We start from the raw sequence: 20,530 nt of genomic DNA on the forward strand, positions 1-20,530 counted from the left end.
ACTCTGTTGTCCTGATTAAAGAAGCAATAAAACTAATGGTCCTCTGTACTCCTATGTAGATATTCCATAAAGAAATCTGCCGTTTCCAGCTACAGTAGTCATTTACAACATTAGCAGTGTCTACACTGTATTTCTGATCAATTTGATGTTATTTTAATAGGCAAAAAATTGCTTTTCTTTCAAAAACAAGGACATTAGTAAGTGACCCAAAACTTTTGAATGGTAGTGTACATACACAGACAGGCATGCAGGCAGGCAGGCAAACAGGCAGACATGTGTTATTGATTTATTCATGGCGTGTGTATTTTCCAGGTACACAATGAGTTCATCCTGCCATCGGAGAAGGAGGGTTTCATCCACCGCATGGGTGACATCATCAAGAGGGCGGAGACTCTGATGAAGGAGCACATGGTCCACGTGGACGGCAGCCATGGAGCGCCATGCCCACAATTCCACAACAGGGTCAACTCATTGTATGCATCACAGGTCAGTACCAGCTCAGGATGGCAGCAGAAAACAGTCCATAACCTGGGTGACTGGAGTCTCTGACATTTTTATGGGCTTTCCTCTGACAACGCCTATTATATATGTCCTGAATGGCAGGAAGCTTGGCCCCAGTGATGTACTGGGCCGTTCGCATTACCCTCTGTAACACCTTACGGTCAGATGCCGAGAAGTTGCCATACCAGGCGGTGATGCAACTGGTGAGGATGCTCTCTTGAAACTCTCGACCCACTCCACTGTTCGGCCCGCCTTTTCCTGTAGTCCACGATCAGCTCCTTCGTTTTGCTCACTCACATTGAGGGAGAGGTTGTTGTCCTGGCACCACTGACAGTTCTCTGACCTCCTCCCTATAAGCCGTCTCACCGTCGTCGGTGATCAAGCCTACCACTGTTGTGTCATCAGCAAACGTAATGATAGTGTTGGAGTCGTGTTTGGCCATGCAGTTGTGGGTGAACAGGGAATACAGGAGGGGACTAAGTACACACCCCTGTGGGGCCCCAGTGTTAAGGATCAGCGTGGCAGACATGTTGTTGTCTACTCTTACCACCTGGGGGCATCCCGTCAGGAAGTCCAGGATCCAGTTGCAGAGGGAGGTGTTTATTCGGTATGCAAATTGGAGTGGGTCTAGGGTGTCCGGGAGGATGCTGTTGATGTGAGCCATGACCAGCCTTTCAAAGCACTTCATGGCTACCGAGGTGAGTGCTATGGGGTGGTAATCATTTAGGGGGGTTACCTTCGCTTCCTTTGGACCATAGACTATGGTGGCCTGCTTGAAACATGTAGGTATTACAGACTCGGTTAGGGAGAGGTTGAAATGTCAGTGAAGACACTTGACAGTTGGTCCACGCATGCTTTGAGTACACATCCTGGTAGTCCGTCTGTCCCAGCGGCTTTGTGAATGTTGACCTGTTGAAAGGTTTTGTTCACATCGGCTACCGGGAGCGTTATCACACAGTAGTCCAGAACAGCTGGTGCTCTTGTGCATGCCTCAGTGTTGCTTGCCTCGAAGCGAGCATAAAAGCTTGACTGGTAGGCTCGTGTCACTGGGCAGCTCGCATATGGGTTTCCTTTTGTAGTCTGTAATAGTTTTCAAGCCCTGCCACATCCGACGAGCATCAGAGCTGGTGTGTGTTTTGTACTTTAATTTATTTTTATATATATTCCCCGCTCCTGTCCCCGCAGGAGGCCTTTTGCCTTTTGGTAGGCCGTCATTGTAAATAAGAATTTGTTCTTAACTGAATTGCTTAGTTAAATTAAGGTTAAATAAATACAAAAATCACCTAAACCAAAGACAACAATGTGTTAAACAAATCAAAATATATTTTATATTTGAGATTCTTCAAATAGCCACCCTTTGCCTTGATGACAGCTTTGCACACTTTTGGCATTCTCTCAACCAGCTTGACCTGGACTGCTTTTCCAACAGTCTTGAAGGAGTTCCCAAATATGCTGAGCACTTGTTGGTTGCTTTTCCTTCACTCTGCGGTCTGAGTCATCCCAAACCATTTCAATTTGGTTGAGGTCTGGGGATTGTGGAGGCCAGGTCATCTGATGCAGCACTCCATCACTCTCCTTCTTGGTAAAAAATATCCTTTACACATCCTGGAGGTGTGTTGGGTCATTGTCCTGTTGAAAAACAATTGATAGTCCCACTAAGCCCAAACAGCGTATCGCTGAAGAATGCTGTGGTAGCCATGCTGGTTAAGTGTGCCTTGAATTCTAAATAAATCACAGACAGTGTCACCAGCAAAGCACCCCCATACCATAACACCTCCTCCTCCCCCTCCATGCTTTACGGTGGGAAATACACAAGTGGAGATCATCCGTTCACCCACACCGCGTCTCACAAAGACATGGCGGTTGGATCCAAAAATCTCCAATTTGGACTTCAGACCAAAGGACATATTTCCACCAGTCTAATGTCCATTGCTCGTGTTTCTTGGCCCAAGCAAGTTTCTTCTTATTATTGGTGTCCTTTAGTAGTGGTTTCTTTGCAGCAATTCGACCATGAAGGCCTGATTCACACAGTCTCTGAACAGTTGATGTTGAGATGTGTCTGTTACTTGAACTCTGTGAAGCATTTATTTCGGCTGCAATTTTTGAGGCTGGTGACTCTAATGAACTTATCTTCTGCAGCAGAGGTAACTCTTGGTCTTCCATTCTCATGAGAGCCATTTTCATCATAGCGCTTGATGGTTTTTGCGACTGCACTTGAAGAAACATTAATGTTCTTGAAATGTTCCAGATTGACTGACCTTCATGTCTTAAAGTAATGATGGACTGTCATTTCTCTTTGCTTATTTGAGCTGTTCTTGCCATAATATGGACTTGGTCTTTTATCTTCTGTATACCCCCCTACCTTGTGACAACACAACTGATTGGCGCAAACGCATTAGTTGATAGTTAAGAAGATTCCTGGGTTTAGGAGTTATGGAGAAAGCAATATGAGTAACACTGTAATCAGAACATGGTGGTACTAAAAAGCTCTTGAACCTTCATATAAATCCTATGATGTCATTAGTGGAAGCACCAACAGGCCTCCCTCTTTCCTCTCCACTGTCTTGTGTACATTATATTCCAGCTCTAATAATATACAGTAACTAGACCATTATTTAGGTTCAGAGTGGTTCACTGAGAAAGGGTCTCCATCGCACATGGCACCCTATTCCCTTTATAGTTCACTACCTTTGGGTTTAGAGCTCTGGTCTAAAGTAGTGCACTATATAGGGAATAGGGAGACATTTCAGAAGTAGACAGGGGCAGCCAGGAGAGGATACTCTGTAATGCCAGGACATGTTCTTATCTCCAGTGAACAACATGTATGCTGTGCTGTGCCTTCCAGTAGACAGATCTAGGATGTCCATAGTGGAGGACAATGTGCTGTTTCATGTGGGTCGGGAGGACCGGTAACTCCTTTTCCTACACATACTACCCCCTGGGTACATAATTACCTCAGGCAGTCCTGGAAATCTCTCCTTCCTGGCTCCGGACCAGGACCTGATTGAAAACAGGCTGCTGACCCTACCACATCTTTAACTGAGACCCCATATGGCCTTATACGTTTCTAGACTATTTGGACAATTTGTTTCCCCCCGGGGAGGCGTCAGACGTCACCGTCTGCTTTTGCTGTGGTGATACTGAACCTGTCTGTTGCGAGAGATGACATTCGTAGGTCAATTCTCAATCGGATAAAAATCAAGGCTAACGTTACCTATTGAGGAATTATTAACACCGTGGTGGAGCTACAGGCACGCTGCTGTCGGGGGACACCGACTCAGCTCACAAACTCGCTCACCTATGTCAACACCTGCAATCAACTAGCCAGCTAGCTAGCTAGGTTGCAATGGAACTCGCTTTGTCTGAAGTAGCTAATGAATGTTTCCAGCTCTGTAGAGCTATGTTTATTGCGCTCTTGGTCACGACAATATTGACAATTCGGAGTTCCAATGCAGAAATTGTTTGCTAGCGGAGGATTACAGGAATGACTTGGCTATGCTTAGCAAACAAATCTAAATTCTATGCAAACTTACAGGGAGAACACAAACTGGAACTTTCTTGTTCTCAACTCCTATGGCTGGACACCGCTCGGGTCTGATGGATGTTTCCCCGCCTTGTCATCTGTCCCTATCTGAATGGCAGGTGCTTCCTGGAACATGCCTGCAAAGGAAGTCGCCCCTTTCTGCTTCTCCTCCTCCATCCTGTAGTGAAGTAGACGGAGAACAGCAAGAATAATGTTCCAAAAAGAGCTGGTTCCCTGTCACAAATCGTGGAAACCGAAGGCTACGGCATGATGCTTAGTGGATGGGAGTAACTGTGAGAGGTTCGTAGCAGATTAACATATGGAATAGCTTCTCTGCATTGGTGCCTGATCTACCTTCACCCTCATCACTGGGATTGCCTGTTCTGCGACAGTGGTGCTGACTCCATTATGATAACTCCAGCAGCAGCTTCGTCATCGAGTTCGGCTCCTTTCCCCTCGATGGATCTGATGGGGGCACTGCTTGCAGTGGGATGTCTACCTAGGATAGGATAAAGCAATCCTTCTCACCCCCCCCCCCCCTTAAATGATTTAGATGCACTATTGTATAGTGGCTGTTCCACTGATGTCAGAAGGTGAATTCACCAATTTGTAAGTCGCTCTGGATAAGAGCGTCTGCTAAATGACTTAAATGTAAATGTAATGGACCTATCAATGTGAGCAGTGGGCGTACGCTATCCTGCATCTCATGGGCCCGTGAAAGGTTCAACAAATTGTGTGAGGGGTAAGAATGGGTGGATTTCTCCATTCCCTTCTCCGGCTGTTGTATTGGGCAGTTCAATGGTGAGAAATGTCTCAGCATGGGTACAGGACACGAATAAGCTGCTCCCAAACACTTTAAAACTAGCATCAGGAAATTTAGTCTATCATAGTTCATGTGGGATTCAATTACATTATGATGGGCAGCTCAGAACAGCTGAAGATGGATTGTAAAGAACTGTTTGTGTCACTACTTGACCCCTAACAAATCCCCCACAATATATCTGTCCCCTGCCCTCCCTAAATCGTGGCATTGAATGGTTCAGCAGACTTTTAGCCCCCCATAACTGGCTACGAGACTATTGCAACTCTGTGGGTGTTAATCCCATTTTGTTGCTGAGTTGTTATATGCTTCAGAAAATGTACATTATCTCAGGGGCATTGGAAGACACAATATCAGTAACCTAATTTATGTCCCTCTTACTGCCCCGACTGCCTCTGTAGATCCCACAGCTATTTTATGCAGTAATCATGTGCCTATGAACCAGAGTTGTACTGTTAGCACTGAGGCGGTGTGCCCTAGTAGGAAGTCCACTGTGTGGAGCTCACCCTACACTAACATCAATAACATGGCATGTCTACCTCTGCTAAGCTTTCCAGTAAAGCAATGAAAACAATCAAGTATTCCAGAAAAGTTTTTAAAATAGCCCAGGTTAAGAAACAAGGTTCATGAAATCAATAATTTGCTAGTAACAGATGGCATTCATATTCTGACAATCTTTGAAACTCACTTAGATAATACCTTTAATGATACAGTGGCAGCAAATAATGGTTATAACATCTACAGAAAAGACAGAAATGCCAATGGTGGAGGTGTTGCTGTTTATATTCAGAACGACATTCCTGTAAAGCTTAGAGAGGATCTCATGTTAAAAACTGTTGAAGTAATATGGCTACAGATTCATCTGCTTCACTTAAAGCCCATTATGGTGGGAAGCAGCTATAGACCAAGTGCTAACAGCCAATATCTGGATAACGTGTGAAATTCTTGATAATGTATGTGATATCAACAAAGGTATATTTTCTGGGTGATTTAAATATTGACTGGCTTTCATTAGGCTGCCCACTCAAGAGAAAGCTTCAAACCTGGTTCAGGTTATCAGTCGGGTAGTTCCAAACAGCACAGGAATGAAATCAACAACATATATGGATCACATCTTTACTAATGCTGCAGAAATGTGCTTTAAACAGTATCCCAATCCATTGGATGTAGTGATCACAATGTAGTAGCCATATCTAGGAAAACCAAAGTTCCAAGCTTTAGGCCTAATATTGTATATACGTTTTGTAGTGATTCCTATGTTGTTGATGTAAAAAACATGTGTTGGTCTGTGGTGTGCAATGAGGAGCAACCAGACGCTGCACTTGACACATTCATGAAATTGCTTATCCCAGTTAATAATAAGCAGGCACCCATTAAGAAAGCGACTGTAAAAACAGTATGTATGTTTGAGAGGGATGAGGCAAAAGGAATGGCTTCACAACCGATTGGCAAACGTACTGCAAATTGAGAAATCATTTGACTAAACTGAATTAAAAAGAAGAATAAACTACACTATGAAACAAAGATAAAGGACATAAAGAATGATAGTAAAAAGCTTTGGAATCCCTTAAATGAAATGTTCGGCAAAAAGGCAAACTCAGCCCCATCATTTATTGAATCAGATGGCTCATTCATCACAAAATCCACTAATATTACCAACTACATGAATAACTTTTTTTCATTGGCAAGATTAGCAAATTTAGGCATGACATGCCAGCAACAAACACCAACACTACATATCCAAGTGTATCTGACCAAATTATGAAAGACAAGCGTTAATTTTTAATTACGTAGAGTGTGGAAGAGGTGAAAACATGATTGTGGTCTACCAACGATGACAAGCCACCGGGGTCTGACAACTTGGATGGAAAATTGATGAGGATAATAGCGGACGATATTGTCACATCTTCAATTTAAGCCCACGAGCAAGTGTGTGCCCTCAGGCCTGGAGGGAAGCAAAAGTAATTCCCCTATCTAAGAATAGTAAAGCCCCCTTTACTGGCTCGACTAGCCGACCAACGCGTTACAGTAAACAAATTGACAACAGACTTTCAGCACGCTTATAGGGAAGGACATTCCAGAATCACAGCACTTACACAAATTACTGATGATTGGCTGAGAGAAATTGATGATAACAAGATTGTGGGGGCTGCTGTTTTGTTAGACTTCAATGTGGCTTTTGACATTATCAATCAGTCTGCTGCTGGAAAAATTGATGTGTTATGGCTTTACACCCCCTGCTATATTGTGGATAATGAGTTACCTGTCTAACAGAACACAGAGGGTGTTCTTTAATGTAAGCCTCTACAACATAATCCAGGTAGAATCAGGAATTTGCCAGGGCAACTGTTCTAGGCCCCTTACTTCTATCATTTTTTACTAATGACATGCCACTGGCTATGAGTAAAGCCAGTGTCTATGTATACGGATGACTCAACACGAGACACGTCAGCTACCACAGTGACTGAAATGAATGCAACACTTAACAAAGAATTGCAGTTAGTTTCAGAATTGGTGGCAAGGAATAAGTTAGTCCTAAATATTGAAAGAACTGTGACAAATAGCTCTTATAGGACCAGGGCACAAATAATAATATAATAATAATCAATAATTTTGTTCTTTATTTAACCATCTTACATATAAAAACGTATTTGTTCATCGAAAATTGTGAATAGCTCCCCATATGTTAATAATGTCTTTTAAAAAATGATTTCACCTTTGTTTAACCAGGTAGGCCAGTTGAGATCAAGTTCTCATTTGCAACTGCGACCTGGCCAAGATAAAGCAAAGCAGTGCGACAACAACAACAACACAGTTACACATGAACAAATGTACAGTCAATAACACAATAGAAAAACCTATGTACAGTGTGTGCAAATGTAGAAGATTGGGGAGGTAAGGAAATAAATAGGCCATGGTGGGGAAATAATTACAATTTAGCATTAACACTGGAGTGATAGATGTGCAGATGATGATGTGCAAGTAGAGATACTAGGGTGCAAAAGAGCAAGAAGATAAATTACAAAATGGGGATGAGGTAGCTGGGTGTGCAATTTACAGATTGTACCTGTACTGTACCTGTACACAGCCAGTGATCGGTAAGCTGCACTGACAGCTGATGCTTAAAGTTAGAGAGGGAGATATAAGTCTCCAGCTTCAGTGATTTTTGCAATTTGTTCCAGTCATTGGCAGCAGAGAACTGGAAGGAAAGGTGGCCAAAGTAGGTGTTGGCTTTGGGTATGACCAGTGAAATATACCTGCTGGAGTGCGTGCTATGGGTGGGTGTTGCTATGGTGAACAGTGAGCTGAGATAAGGCGGAGCTTTACCTAGCAAAGACTTATAGATGACCTGGAGCCAGTGGGTTTGGCGACGAATATGTAGCGAGGGCCAGCCAACGAGAGCATACAGGTCGCAGTGGTGGGTAGTATATGGGGCTTTGGTGACAAAACGGATGGCACTGTGATAGACTACATCCAGTTTGCTGAGTAGAATGTTGGAGGCTATTTCAATGAGAAGGGTGTGCTTGAAAGGATGCACATAACTCTGCAATGTTGGATTGTATTGGAGAGAGTCTGTCTTAAATAATTTTCCACACAATCTGTGCTTGTATTTAGTTTTCATGCTAGTGAGGGCCGAGAATCCACTCTCACATAGGTATGTGGTTGCAAAGGGCATCAGTGTCTTCACAGCGCGATTTGCCAAGGCAAGATACTCTGAGCGCAGCCCAATACAGAAATCTGGAAGTGGCTTCTGATTAAATGTAATTTTTACAGAACCGCTTGTTGCAATTTCGATGAGTCTCTCTTGTTCAGATATTGGTAAGTGGACTGGAGGCAGGGCATGAAAGGGATAACAAATCCAGTTGTTTGTGTCATCGATTTTGGGAAAGTGCCTGCGTAATTGTGTATCCAACTCACTCAGGTGCTTCGCTATATCACATTTGACATTGTTCGTAAGCTTGAGCTCATTTGCACACAAAAAAATCATACAATGATGGAAAGGCCTGTGTGTTGTCCTTGTTAATGCAGACAGAGAAGAGCTACAACTTCTTAATCATAGCCTCAATTTTGTCCCGCACATTGAATATAGTTGCGGAGAGTCCCTTTAATACTAGATTCAGATCATTCAGGCGAGAAAAACATCACCCAGCTAGGTCAGTCGTGTGAGAAACTCGTCATCATGGGAGAGGTCAGACAAGTGAAAATTATGGTCAGTAAAGAAAACGTTAAGCTTTTCTCTCAATTCAAAACAATGTGTCAATACTTTGCCCCTTGATAACCAGCGCACTTCTGTATGTTGTAAAAGCGTTACATGGTCGCTGCCCATATCATTGCATAGTGCAGAAAATACACGAGAGTTCAGGGGCATTGCTTTAACAAAGTTAACCATTGTCACTGTAGTGTCCAAAACGTCTTTCAAACTGTCAGGCATTCCCTTGGCAGCAAGAGCCTCTTGGTGGATGCTGCAGTGTACCCAAATGGCGAGCAACTGCTTGCACGCACTTTGCCACTCCACTATGTCTTCCTGTCATGGCTTTTGCGCCATCAGTACAGATACAAAAATTAGCAGCAGCTACGTTTGGCTACATACAGACCGTTAGTGGAACCGTTAGTTTGTTTCCTGTTTAGGACGGTTTAAAGTTAGTTATTAGTTCAGATTATGGTGGTTAAAAGATTTAAACCAAAGCAAAGTAATGGGAACACCACATAGTTGTTAATGATTGTCTTACTGGGTCGTTATTCAAATGTGCCTCATCATTAAAATGACCCTGCCTTAATGCAACTGACTTCTCACAACAAACCCACTGGGTTTATGTCCTATGTTTATTAAAGAAATGTTCTGGAACTTTGGCGACTACTAAATATTTTTTAAACCTCTCGCTTTGGGCTGCATGTGTCAATGTGTAGTTCATACATGCATAATCTATGAGCAGAATTACTGTTTTACCTCAATTAGTTTGAAAGCTGTGCTACGCCATTTTCGTTACATTTTCCCCCACTTGGGCCAGCCCCCTAGTAATGTAAGTTCTATCCAATGAGCTTCAGTCCCTCGCCATTTGAGTGACACCTAGAAATATGCACACACAGCAGAGTGAGAGAGAGATAAATTATGTGGTGCACATATCTGCTCATGTGTGATGTAGTACGCAATTTTCAGGGACCACTTTTGGCACGTGAGCGCTACTTTCAGAACTACTGGCTAAAAAGTATTAAAATAGTTACCAGACAATCTCTAACTCACTGTGTATATCTGTGTCCTCTCTTCCAGCCTAATCTTCACAGTCACATTGTAGAGCGGACACACTCTGCCTCCTCTCTACCAGGTAAGAAAACGAAACCTCAGTTCTTCTCAGTAGCATCTTGTGCTGCTTGGTCTCTATTCATATTCAACCTCCCTACACCTTCTGTATGTTCACTAGGGTTTGTATGGTAAATAGACATGCATTTTCTTGCCAATGTGCATGTCCATCTCAATGACTGAGACTGACTGTCTGTATCTGTCTGTTCTCCCAGACTTCAGCATGGCTGACCCCAGTGTAGGCGTGCATGGTTCTCCCTTACGTCCCGCTGATGGAGGAGACTTCTTCAGCCCAGCAGACGTGACTTTACCTGCATGGAGACCTCTATTACGCTCCCAGTCTTTCCACAACGCCCCAGGTACTGTACTGTAACAGCCTAGCTCTCCTCCTCCTCCCCACAGGCCCATGTGAAGAGACTTAGCATTGTTTACTGTTCACCACAGAGAGAGGACTGTTGCAGACTAAATGACACCCTATGACCTATAGGGCATGACCAAAGCCTGTGCAAAAGTAGTGGACTATTAAAGGAATAGCATGCCATTTGGGATGCATCCTCATCTTGGCAGTGGAACACAAACCGGGCCCGACACCGTCGTAAAACCCCTCCCTCCTCAAACCCCGTTCTTAGTATTGTCAGGACATTTGAAACGTCCTGACTAACTTTCCCCTTTCCCTCAAAGCCCAGTTTTGTGCCTCAGTGGTGCCGTGCCAGCCTTGTCCCAGGGCCTCTTAGGTAATTACCTCATCTGAAGGAAGCTTGTTGCCTCTTTTCGAGAGGTGAATGAAGTCACTGTGAAGCATAAGCTTCCCAGCCTTTACTAGCACACATGCCCACACAAACGTATGCATACACATACCGACACACACACACAAACAATCCCACTCCCCCTCTTTCCAAGAAAGCCCCCCCCCACTGGAGGAGATGGAAGCATTTAAAGTAAATTAAAGAACACACAACGTTCCCTTTCACCGCACAAGATTTGGAGGCCATCTAAAGTATATCCCCCCTTCCTCCTTCCCCTGTTGTCTCTCTGTACTCTGCTGGACACAGCCACAGCACAGTCTAGTTTCACAATGCCTGCTGGAACTGTGTTGCCCATCTGAATTTACGTTAGTGGCTGGATTACCTCAGTGACTGGCATGTTAGTGACTGGATTACCTCAGTGACTGGCGTGTTAGTGGCTGACTGGCATGTTAGTGACTGGATTACCTTAGTGGCTGGATTACCTCAGTGACTGGCATGCTAGTGGCTGGATTACCTCAGTGACTGGTGTGTTAGTGGCTGGATTACCTCAGTGACTGGCGTGCTAGTGGCTGGATTACCTCAGTGACTGGTGTGTTAGTGGCTGGATTACCTCAGTGACTGGCGTGCTAATGGCTGGATTACCTCAGTGACTGACGTGTTAGTGGCTGGTTTACCTCAGTGACTGACATGTTAGTGGCTGGTTTACCTCAGTGACTGACATGTTAGTGGCTGGATTACCTTAGTGACTGGCGTGTTAGTGGCTGGATTACCTCAGTGACAGGAGACCTGTTGGTTCATAACTATAGAGCCATTGTTGAGTACAATTTACAATCAATGGATGGGGTAGTGTAATGGCGTCCACACTAATCCCTGAGGAGTGTGGAATAGACATTGAATTGATGTCTGTGCCCTGTGGGATGTTTTCAATTTCAGACTTTCATAAAATGTCAAAACTAGTCTTTCCTTGCTGCATTAAATTTCTAATCCAAAATAAATCTGCCTGCATCCCAAATGGCATCCTATTCCCTACATTATGCATCACTTTTGACCAATGCACTACTTTTGGGTGCCATTTGGGATGAATACATAACTGCACATGCCCCAACCACTCTGGCTATCAGCTCCTGTTATGCAATGACAATCTCATCAAAGCTCTCTCTTAAACTGTGATTTTGTTAAGACAAAACCCTTCCATTTGCCATGGAAACCACCGCACATGAGGGATTTATGTTCCAAATGCCTGATGTCACTTGGCAGTAGGGCAGAAGGAACAATACAAAATCTGAGTGAGATGGAGCAAGAATAATATAATTCACTAGTCTCTGTGTTCGTTCAGTCAGTATCCCAATCTTTTACAACCTAAGGTGTTCTCTAGGCGTTGGCATAAGAGTTTGTATGAGGACACTGTAAAGAACACATTGAGGTTTTGTAAGGCGTTCTTTTTACACAAGTGGTATTTCTGAGTTAGGTAATGTTATGTTGTTTTGTGTCTACCAATCTGTCACCACACATAACGTTCCCTCTCAGTAAATAAAAGTTAGTTGAATTTGATAATCACTAACATAAATTGTTCTGTTTTGTTTCTATCTTCCAGGTTCTCCTCACTACCAGCAGCACCATCCAGCCTCAATGTTCTCCCAAGAGTGCCCCCAGCCCCAGCAGCAGCACCCCCACCCCCAGCAGCACCACCCAGCCTCCATGTTCTCCCCAGAGCACCCCCAGCAGCAGCACCCCCACCCACAGCAGCACTACCCAGCCTCCATGTTCTCTCCAGAGCACCTCCATCCCTATCCTAAGCAGCAGCACCCCCATCCCAAGCAGCAGCACCCCCATCCCAAGCAGCACTACCACATGCCCCCCTTCATGGGCCACACACACTTCCCTTTCCCTTATCCAGTGAACCCCGGCTCCCCAAAACCATCCCATTCTCCCCTCACACGGGTTGCCAGCAACCCCATGTTCCCCTCCGTTTACTCCCCAACCTTCTCCGGGGGCCACCACTCTGATGCCCCGAGCCCCTTAGAGTACAGCGGGGAGGGGAACCCTCTGTCTCCCTCTACTCACCCCCAGCACTCCGACATGTGGCCTTCCCACACACAGCCCCTCTTCTCCTTGGCCAATGTGATCTCCATGGCGATGAGCATGGCCCACTCCTTCATCCCTGCCAACAGCCTGGCCAACCAAGGGATGCCCTCCATAGCAGGCTTCCACCCCCAGCTAACCCACCCCCAGTCTGGCTACCCATCCATCTACTCCCCCCACTACCAGACAGCTCCAGTGGAGGTCCCCCACCCTCAGGGTGGGATGCCTGGTCAAGGAAAACAGCACAGTGTCTACCAGGGCGCAGACACTCCACCACAGATGCAGAGGGATGGGTCTGGGTCTGTGTACTCTCAAAACAGACAACCCAGCTGGCAGCATAACCACATATCTCCCTCTATGATGGGCTACAACACCCCTCCAAGGAACCCACAGGGGATGTCACTGCAAACAGTGTCTTCCAAATGCCTAAGCCATTTACAGAATAGTTCCCAAGGATCCTACATGGTTCCTCAGGACCAGTCTGATGTGTCCAGCTCTGCGTCGGGGTCTGACGTGTCCCCCTCGGCCCCAGACAGCCCGGAGAGCACAGTAAGTTACCAACTAGACCTTACATGACTGTCTGACAGTGGCAAGTAATGTCATTCTTGCTGAATATTTTTGGTCACTGGAAAAAAGTAATCAACATTGTTATTTGTTACTTAAAAAAAACAACATTTAAGGTATTTTTCTTAAAACTGCATTGTCGGTTAAGGGCTTGTAAGTAAGCATTTCACTGTAAGGTTGACCTGTTGTATTCGACGCATGTGACAAAGAAAATTTGATTTGATTAAGAAAATGATAAAGAGAAATGGGTTTATTTACTCTTAATAATTTTGTTAATAATATTGATTACATGTTTCCTTCCTCTTTTCCCAAGTTATCATCGTTCAGTTCAACCACACCAATGTCCAGACCAATGGTGCCTGAGATGAATGCCAGTGCTCCCAAGCCCAGAGTATCTCCCAGTTACACAGGTAGAATTCACAGCGACTTCCCCTCGCTACCTCTACTCTAGCTGTATTCTACTGTACTGGCCCTTACCTAAGCTTACTGTTGATCTGTTGATGGTAGGAGACGGGTCGGCAGAGGAAACATTCCAGACACACACACACACTCCAGACACACTCACTCACACACACACACACACACACACACACACACACACACACACACACACACACACACACACACACACACACACACACACACACACACACTCACACACACTCACACACACACACACACACACACACACACACACACACACACACACACACACACTCACACTCACACTCACACTCACACTCACACACACACACTCCAGACACACACTCACACACACACACACACACACACACACACACACACACACACACACACACACACACACACACACACACACACACACCAGACACTCAACGGGTCGGCAGAGGAAACACACACACACTCCAGACACACTCACTCACACACACACACACACACACACACACACACACACACACACACACACACACACACACACACACACACACACACACACACACACACACACACACACACACACACACACACACACACACACACACACACACACACACCAGACACTCAACTAGGCCATTTCTCTATTATGCAAGTGTGTTTTATGTTTTATTCTGTCTAAATAAGGCCTACCCAGCTAGCACATAGCATAACCATATGTTTCTTAGAGCTTGGTGAGAGTGTGGTTGTCCTATGGTTATTTTGCATACACACTTCCCACAACTTTCTGGGAATGGTGCAGGATAGTTGCTTGGCTTTGGAACATTTTCAGTACATTTATGGAACTTGACAAAAAAACATTATTTTCTTGGTATTTCATTACTTTAACAGAACATTTCCTAAAAGTTCAAACATGGTTACATTTAATAAAACAGTTGGTAATGTAGGAATGTTCTCCAACAGGTTTGATATTTGGAAAGTTCTCAAATAGTTCAGAAAACATGAAGAAACAAATAAAATGGAAAAGTGGAATTATGTTTTTCTAAATTTTTACAGATGAATAAAATATGAAAACTGAAATGTCTTGAGTCAATAAGTATTTTTGTTATGGCAAGCCTAAATAATTTTAAGAGTAAAAATGTGCTTAGCAAGCCACATAATACGTTGCATGGACTCTGTGAGCAATAATAGTGTTTAACATGTTTTTTGAATGACTACCTCATCTCTGTATCCCACACATACAGATAATTGTAAGGTCCCTCAGTCGAGCAGTGAATTTCAATTGCCTCGCAAAGAGCACCACCTATTGGTGGATGGGTAAAAAAAAAAGCAGACATTGAATATATCTTTGAACATAGTGTGGTGATTAATTACACTTTGGATGCTGCATCAATACACCTAGTCACTACAAAGATACAGGCGTCCTTCCTAATTTAGTTGCCGGATAGGAAGAAAACCACTCAGAGATTTCACCATGAGGCCAATAGTGACTTTAAAACAGTTACAGAGTTTAACAGCTGTGATAGGAGAAAACTGAGGATGCCTCAACAAAATAGTAGTTACTCCACAATATTAACCTAAATGATGGAGTGAAAAGAAGGAAGCCTGTACAAAAAAAACCATGCTTCCTGTTTACAACAAGGCACTACATGAATACTGCAAAAGATGTGGCAAAGTGATTCAGTCCTGAACACAAAGTGTTATGTTTGGGGCAAGTACAATACCACACATTACTGAGTACCACTCTCCATATTTTGAAGTATAATGGTGGCTACACCATGTTATGGGTATGCTTGTAATCGTTAAGGGACTGGGGAGTTTTTTTCAATGGAATGTAGCTAAGCACAGTGTCTGCTTTCCACCAGACACTGGGAGATTAATTCACCCTTAAGCAGGACAATAACCTAAAAAAAGGCCAAATCTACACTGGAGTTGCTTACCAAGAAGACAGTGAATGTTCCTGAGTAGCCAAGTTTTTACATACAGTGGGGCAAAAAAGTATTTAGTCAACCACCAATTGTGCAAGTTCTCCCACTTAAAAAGATGAGAGAGGCCTGTAATTTTCATCATAGGTACACTTCAACTATGACAGACAAAATGAGAAAAAAAATCCAGAAAATCACATTGTAGGATTTTTAATGAATTTATTTGCAAATTATTATAAGTTTTTTATTGTTGTTGTAATGTCGAAATAAAAATTTATCACACATTCAAACTATAAATAGATAGTACAATATAAAAAAATAGGACAATCAATTGGTTATTGAGAGCCTCACATTCATTTGTCCACTGTATACATGAAAATCGAAAATTTGGTTCCTGTTTCAGTCACATATTTGGCCATGTTCGCGTGAGGCAAACAAAAACATCTTAATGCTTGGTTGACAATAGAGCCACCCACAATGCAGGCGGTGGCTGTAGGCTGAAGTTGGTGAAGAGCAACTGCAGAAACTTGCAGTCTTTGATAACGTATATTTTTTTGTAAAGTTCATGCAAACACACTTTGGAAGGCGGTAACCAAGGCGGTAACCAATGATGATTTTTCAGGCTTGGTCTACCTACCCAAACTTGGGAGAGTTTTCTGTCTGAAGAACACCCTTCCCGGATTTGTTTTCTTTCTAAATGTCCAAGAGAATCCTTTAGGTCTGTAATTTCAGAGACTACTAGCTAGCCTAACACTAGCTATCACTAGCCTATTACTAGCTAGCACTAGCTAATTACAAGCTAGCACTAGCTTATTATTAGCCTATCACTAGCTAACACGAGCCTATTACAAGCTAACACTAGCTAACACTAGCCTATTACAAGCTAACACTAGCCTATCACTAGCTAATACCAGCCTATCACTAGCGAACACTAGTCTATCACTTGGTAACACTAGTCTATCACTAGGTAACAGAAGAAGTAGAACATACAGTACATGGCTGCTAGCCTCCCAGGCATAGGCTACTTTGTCCTTGACACTAAAACTGAAACTTAATAACATAAAAATTAAATATAAATGTTTCTATTAAACTAAAACGAAATAAAAACGAAAAATAACTGAAACTAAACTACATTTCAAATAAAAATGGAAAAACAAATAGAAATAAACACAAATATAAAAACACAAAACTATAATAACCTTGGTTTAGAGAACATTCTAAGAATGTTATTTAAAAACATATACATTCTGTTCTCAGCAGCAACAAAACTTTCTCTATCCTCTATCTTTTCAAGTGTGTTCAGGTATTTTGGCTGCTCGCACTAATTGGCCACACCTGATCTTAATGAGTGCTTGTTTCCTTTGAAATGGGTCTGTTTGAATAGACTAAAATCAACAGCTTTGTTTGCGTATAAAACATGGCATGGCTAGCTCCATCCTGGTTGATAGAGAAAAAAAAAATCCTGGTTGATAGAGGACAGAAGATTATATGTTTGAATCATCACAATTTTTCTTTGAGTAAAGTCATACCATTTATAAATGCAGACAGATTAGTTTGTTCTATGTGGTGGGTTTTTTTGTGTCGGTAAAAACTATTATGAGCGAGTTGACTGTGGAAACGCCTTTATGTGCAAATATTTAGATATTAACCATCATATCTAAGTAAACTACGTGATGATATGATGTATGTGTGGTCCTCCCACAATGACTCGGAAAACCATAATGTTTATTAGGCTACAGATTAAATAAATTGTGATTAACATCACAAAGTGGTGAAAGTGCAATGTGATGAGCTTGATGCTTTTTTCCAATTAATATCTAGGGTCTTATTCTGGTTACATGATGATCGATGCTTGGCTGCCGTTTGACAAATTAAAATATTATCGCTCCTTTGGTCATAATAATCTCATGTAGGCTATGTATCTGCAAACTGTAGGCTCGAGCGCACGTGACAATATTATATAACGCAACATGTTTTGTGTGTCAAAACAATCAGTAGAGTTGAAAATGCAATAGAATCCCATTTAACTGGAATTTGTATTCGGTACATAAGAATTTAACCGCAAACGTTATGATGTGGACTACGTTATCATGCACATGCCTAAGAAAATTAAATTCTATGTGTCCTATCTGTGCTTGGAGTTCAAAAACAGTGACCCAAAATAAGCTAGCAATATTATTAAAAGTGTTATTGAAACATTCAGTGAGTTTGAAGGAAGTTATTTTTATTACTTATTATTACTCTAAATAAGCTATATTTTCCATTCTCAGAGCGTTAATAAAACCTCCAGGAAAACTTTCAAAGAACCAGAGTAAATCATTCTCAGAATTGCCCTGGAATCTAAAAATAAGCGCGTTTGGGCCAATTTGCCCTTCCTGTTGTTTCCTGTTCTGTTTTTTCCTGCCCACATTGGTGTTTGGTAATAACATCACCTATTAGCACTAAAAGTGCCTCGGGATCATTGAATAAGGGACCAATACATAGGTGTGATTATAGCCCTGCCTACCAGTATTGACCTATTAGAAGATTTGTCCAGCAGAACTGACCAATTATAAGGCTTCCTCACTCGTTACAGGCCTCTCCTCCCATTTCCTCCCCACCTGTCTGTGTTTACACCGCCACTCCGCCCTGCTCTGGTCCCCAAGCGACTCAACCCAACAAGACCCACCCACTCAACAGACAGACAGAACAGGCTCTGTTTGAGAAGTCCCAGGGCTGTATTCAGCAGAGAAAAGCTTTTTCCAAGCCAGGAGAGTGCCACCTAGTTCCATACCTCAGCTAACTCTGATTCCTTCCCACTTCTTACACCACTGCCAGATGTTGGCAGTAGATATGGCAGTTGGATTGGTTTTCTGACAGAAAGTTATGAAACTAAGACCAGGGTTCTATCTGATCAACAGTAGAGCCACGTAACTGCACGCTTGATATTTAAAGGAAATTTCAGATTGAGCTGACATATGCAGCGTTTACCATGAATTCTCCGGAAACAGTGCCTTTAAACGGTGCATAGAAGAGGGGCAATCGGATTGAATCCCGGCCTAAAGCATTGTAATTAATTTGAGTGTACATGAGTCAATATCAGTGGAATATAATATCAACTACTGGAACAGAATGTAAACACAAACAGCAGATTGTGAAAATTAATTATTATCACTGTATTGATATTGATCATAAACCCCCTTCTCCCCACAGATCCTCCACCTGCTGTTGTCACAGTGGGCCGTTTTCAGGTCTCCCCTAGCATGGAGATCCCTGTGATTGCTGAACCAGGTGGACAGGGCTCTAACCCCGCCAGGCCCATGTCAGTGGGCAGCACCACCACCTCCAAGAGCAGCACAGAGGAGCAGGAGCAGTGGGAGACAGAGACCAGCCTGAACACCTCCCTCACTCCCCACCCCCCACACCTCACTATGGGGGAGGCCCGGGAGGTCCAAGTAGAGTGGGCCGGGACCAAGGAGCAGCAGCAGCAGGAGGAGGAAGAACAGGGTGAAGAAGATGAGGAGGAGCAGAAGAAGGAAGAGGGGGAAGAAGATGAAGAGGAAGAAGATGAGGAGCAGGAGGAGGAGAAGGAAGAAGATGAGGAGGAGCAGGAGGAAAAGGAAGAGCAGCAGACAGTGAGGAGGAGGAGGAGGAAGAGAATGTGCAGCCTCAGTCTGATGGGTATGTCTGCAGACAGCGGCCTGTCCGTTATAACGGTGGAATCAGAGGGGCGTGGCCTGTGGGATGGAGGGGCAGGGAGCCCCACCTACACCTCCGCTCTAAACCACATGTGGCTGAGCTACAGCCGTAACTTCACATACCTGAGCAGTGATGACTCAGAGAGCGAGGACATGTGGGAGGAGTTACTGGAGATGAGGGAGAAGTGAGTGTTTCACCTTCAGCATCTCTTCAGTCATTCAGCCATTTTGGGTTTTAATCGAAGTTTGATTACTTTGAACTCAACTTGACTCTCAACTATTCCAAAGCACTTAAACATATCCTCCTCAGAGTCCTAAACTGTTTATCTTTATCCCGCTCTCTCATTCTCTCTCTCCCTCCTGTCAGACACTTGGCAGAGGTGCAGAGTCTCCAGGCCACCCAGAAGAGGGAGATTGAAGAGCTGTATGAGAGGATGGGGAAGGTTCCCCCTATGGGGATAGTCTGTCCTGCCGCCATGCTGTCAAGTCGCCAGCGCCGCCTCTCTAAGGAAAGGAGTTACCTCTCCTCCTCCCGCAGAAACAGCCTGCAGCGCCTGGACATGCTCCCCCTCCAAGGTGTCATCAGGAGGAAGTCTCTGGGTGGCAGCAGCAGTAGCAGCTCTCTGGAGAAGCCCTCTAAAGGGGTGACTTTTGCATCTGACATCAGTAGAATGGTGGGTTTAAACATTGTCCTTACAGGGTCCGAATACTTCTACTTGCGTTCTAAATAGTAGGATGATTGGGAATGCAAAAATACGTTTTATAGTGTGTGGGAAAACAATTGTATGCTTTAAATGCCAGGAGGTCATACTCATTTCGGCTCATTTCATCTACAACAAATTTGCTGCCTGCTACTGAGGAATAGAATCATCTTTCAGACCAACATGTTTGACGACAGCTGATAATCAGATAAGGGGACTATACCAAAATGAACAAATGACGGGAAACAACGCAATTGCGCATTAGCTGACACACTCTC

The 20,530-nt window shown here is 43.6% G+C and overlaps 1 protein-coding gene across 1 annotated transcript in view; it reads left to right on the forward strand.

The window, feature by feature from the left end:
- Window positions 1-20,282, forward strand: part of LOC135511353 (serine/threonine-protein kinase WNK4-like) — a 138,223-nt gene extending 117,941 nt beyond the window's left edge. Inside the window, exons 14-22 of the mRNA XM_064932895.1 lie at window positions 313-486; window positions 10,114-10,168; window positions 10,359-10,502; window positions 12,484-12,529; window positions 12,725-13,520; window positions 13,849-13,945; window positions 19,067-19,360; window positions 19,403-19,736; window positions 19,919-20,282. Of these exons, the coding sequence (XP_064788967.1) occupies window positions 313-486; window positions 10,114-10,168; window positions 10,359-10,502; window positions 12,484-12,529; window positions 12,725-13,520; window positions 13,849-13,945; window positions 19,067-19,360; window positions 19,403-19,736; window positions 19,919-20,282 (2,304 nt within the window). The remainder of the gene's footprint in view (window positions 1-312; window positions 487-10,113; window positions 10,169-10,358; window positions 10,503-12,483; window positions 12,530-12,724; window positions 13,521-13,848; window positions 13,946-19,066; window positions 19,361-19,402; window positions 19,737-19,918) is intronic.
- Window positions 20,283-20,530: the final 248 nt, after the last annotated feature.

Source organism: Oncorhynchus masou, chromosome 24 (genome assembly GCF_036934945.1).
Source record: "Oncorhynchus masou masou isolate Uvic2021 chromosome 24, UVic_Omas_1.1, whole genome shotgun sequence".
Lineage (NCBI taxonomy): Eukaryota > Metazoa > Chordata > Actinopteri > Salmoniformes > Salmonidae > Oncorhynchus > Oncorhynchus masou.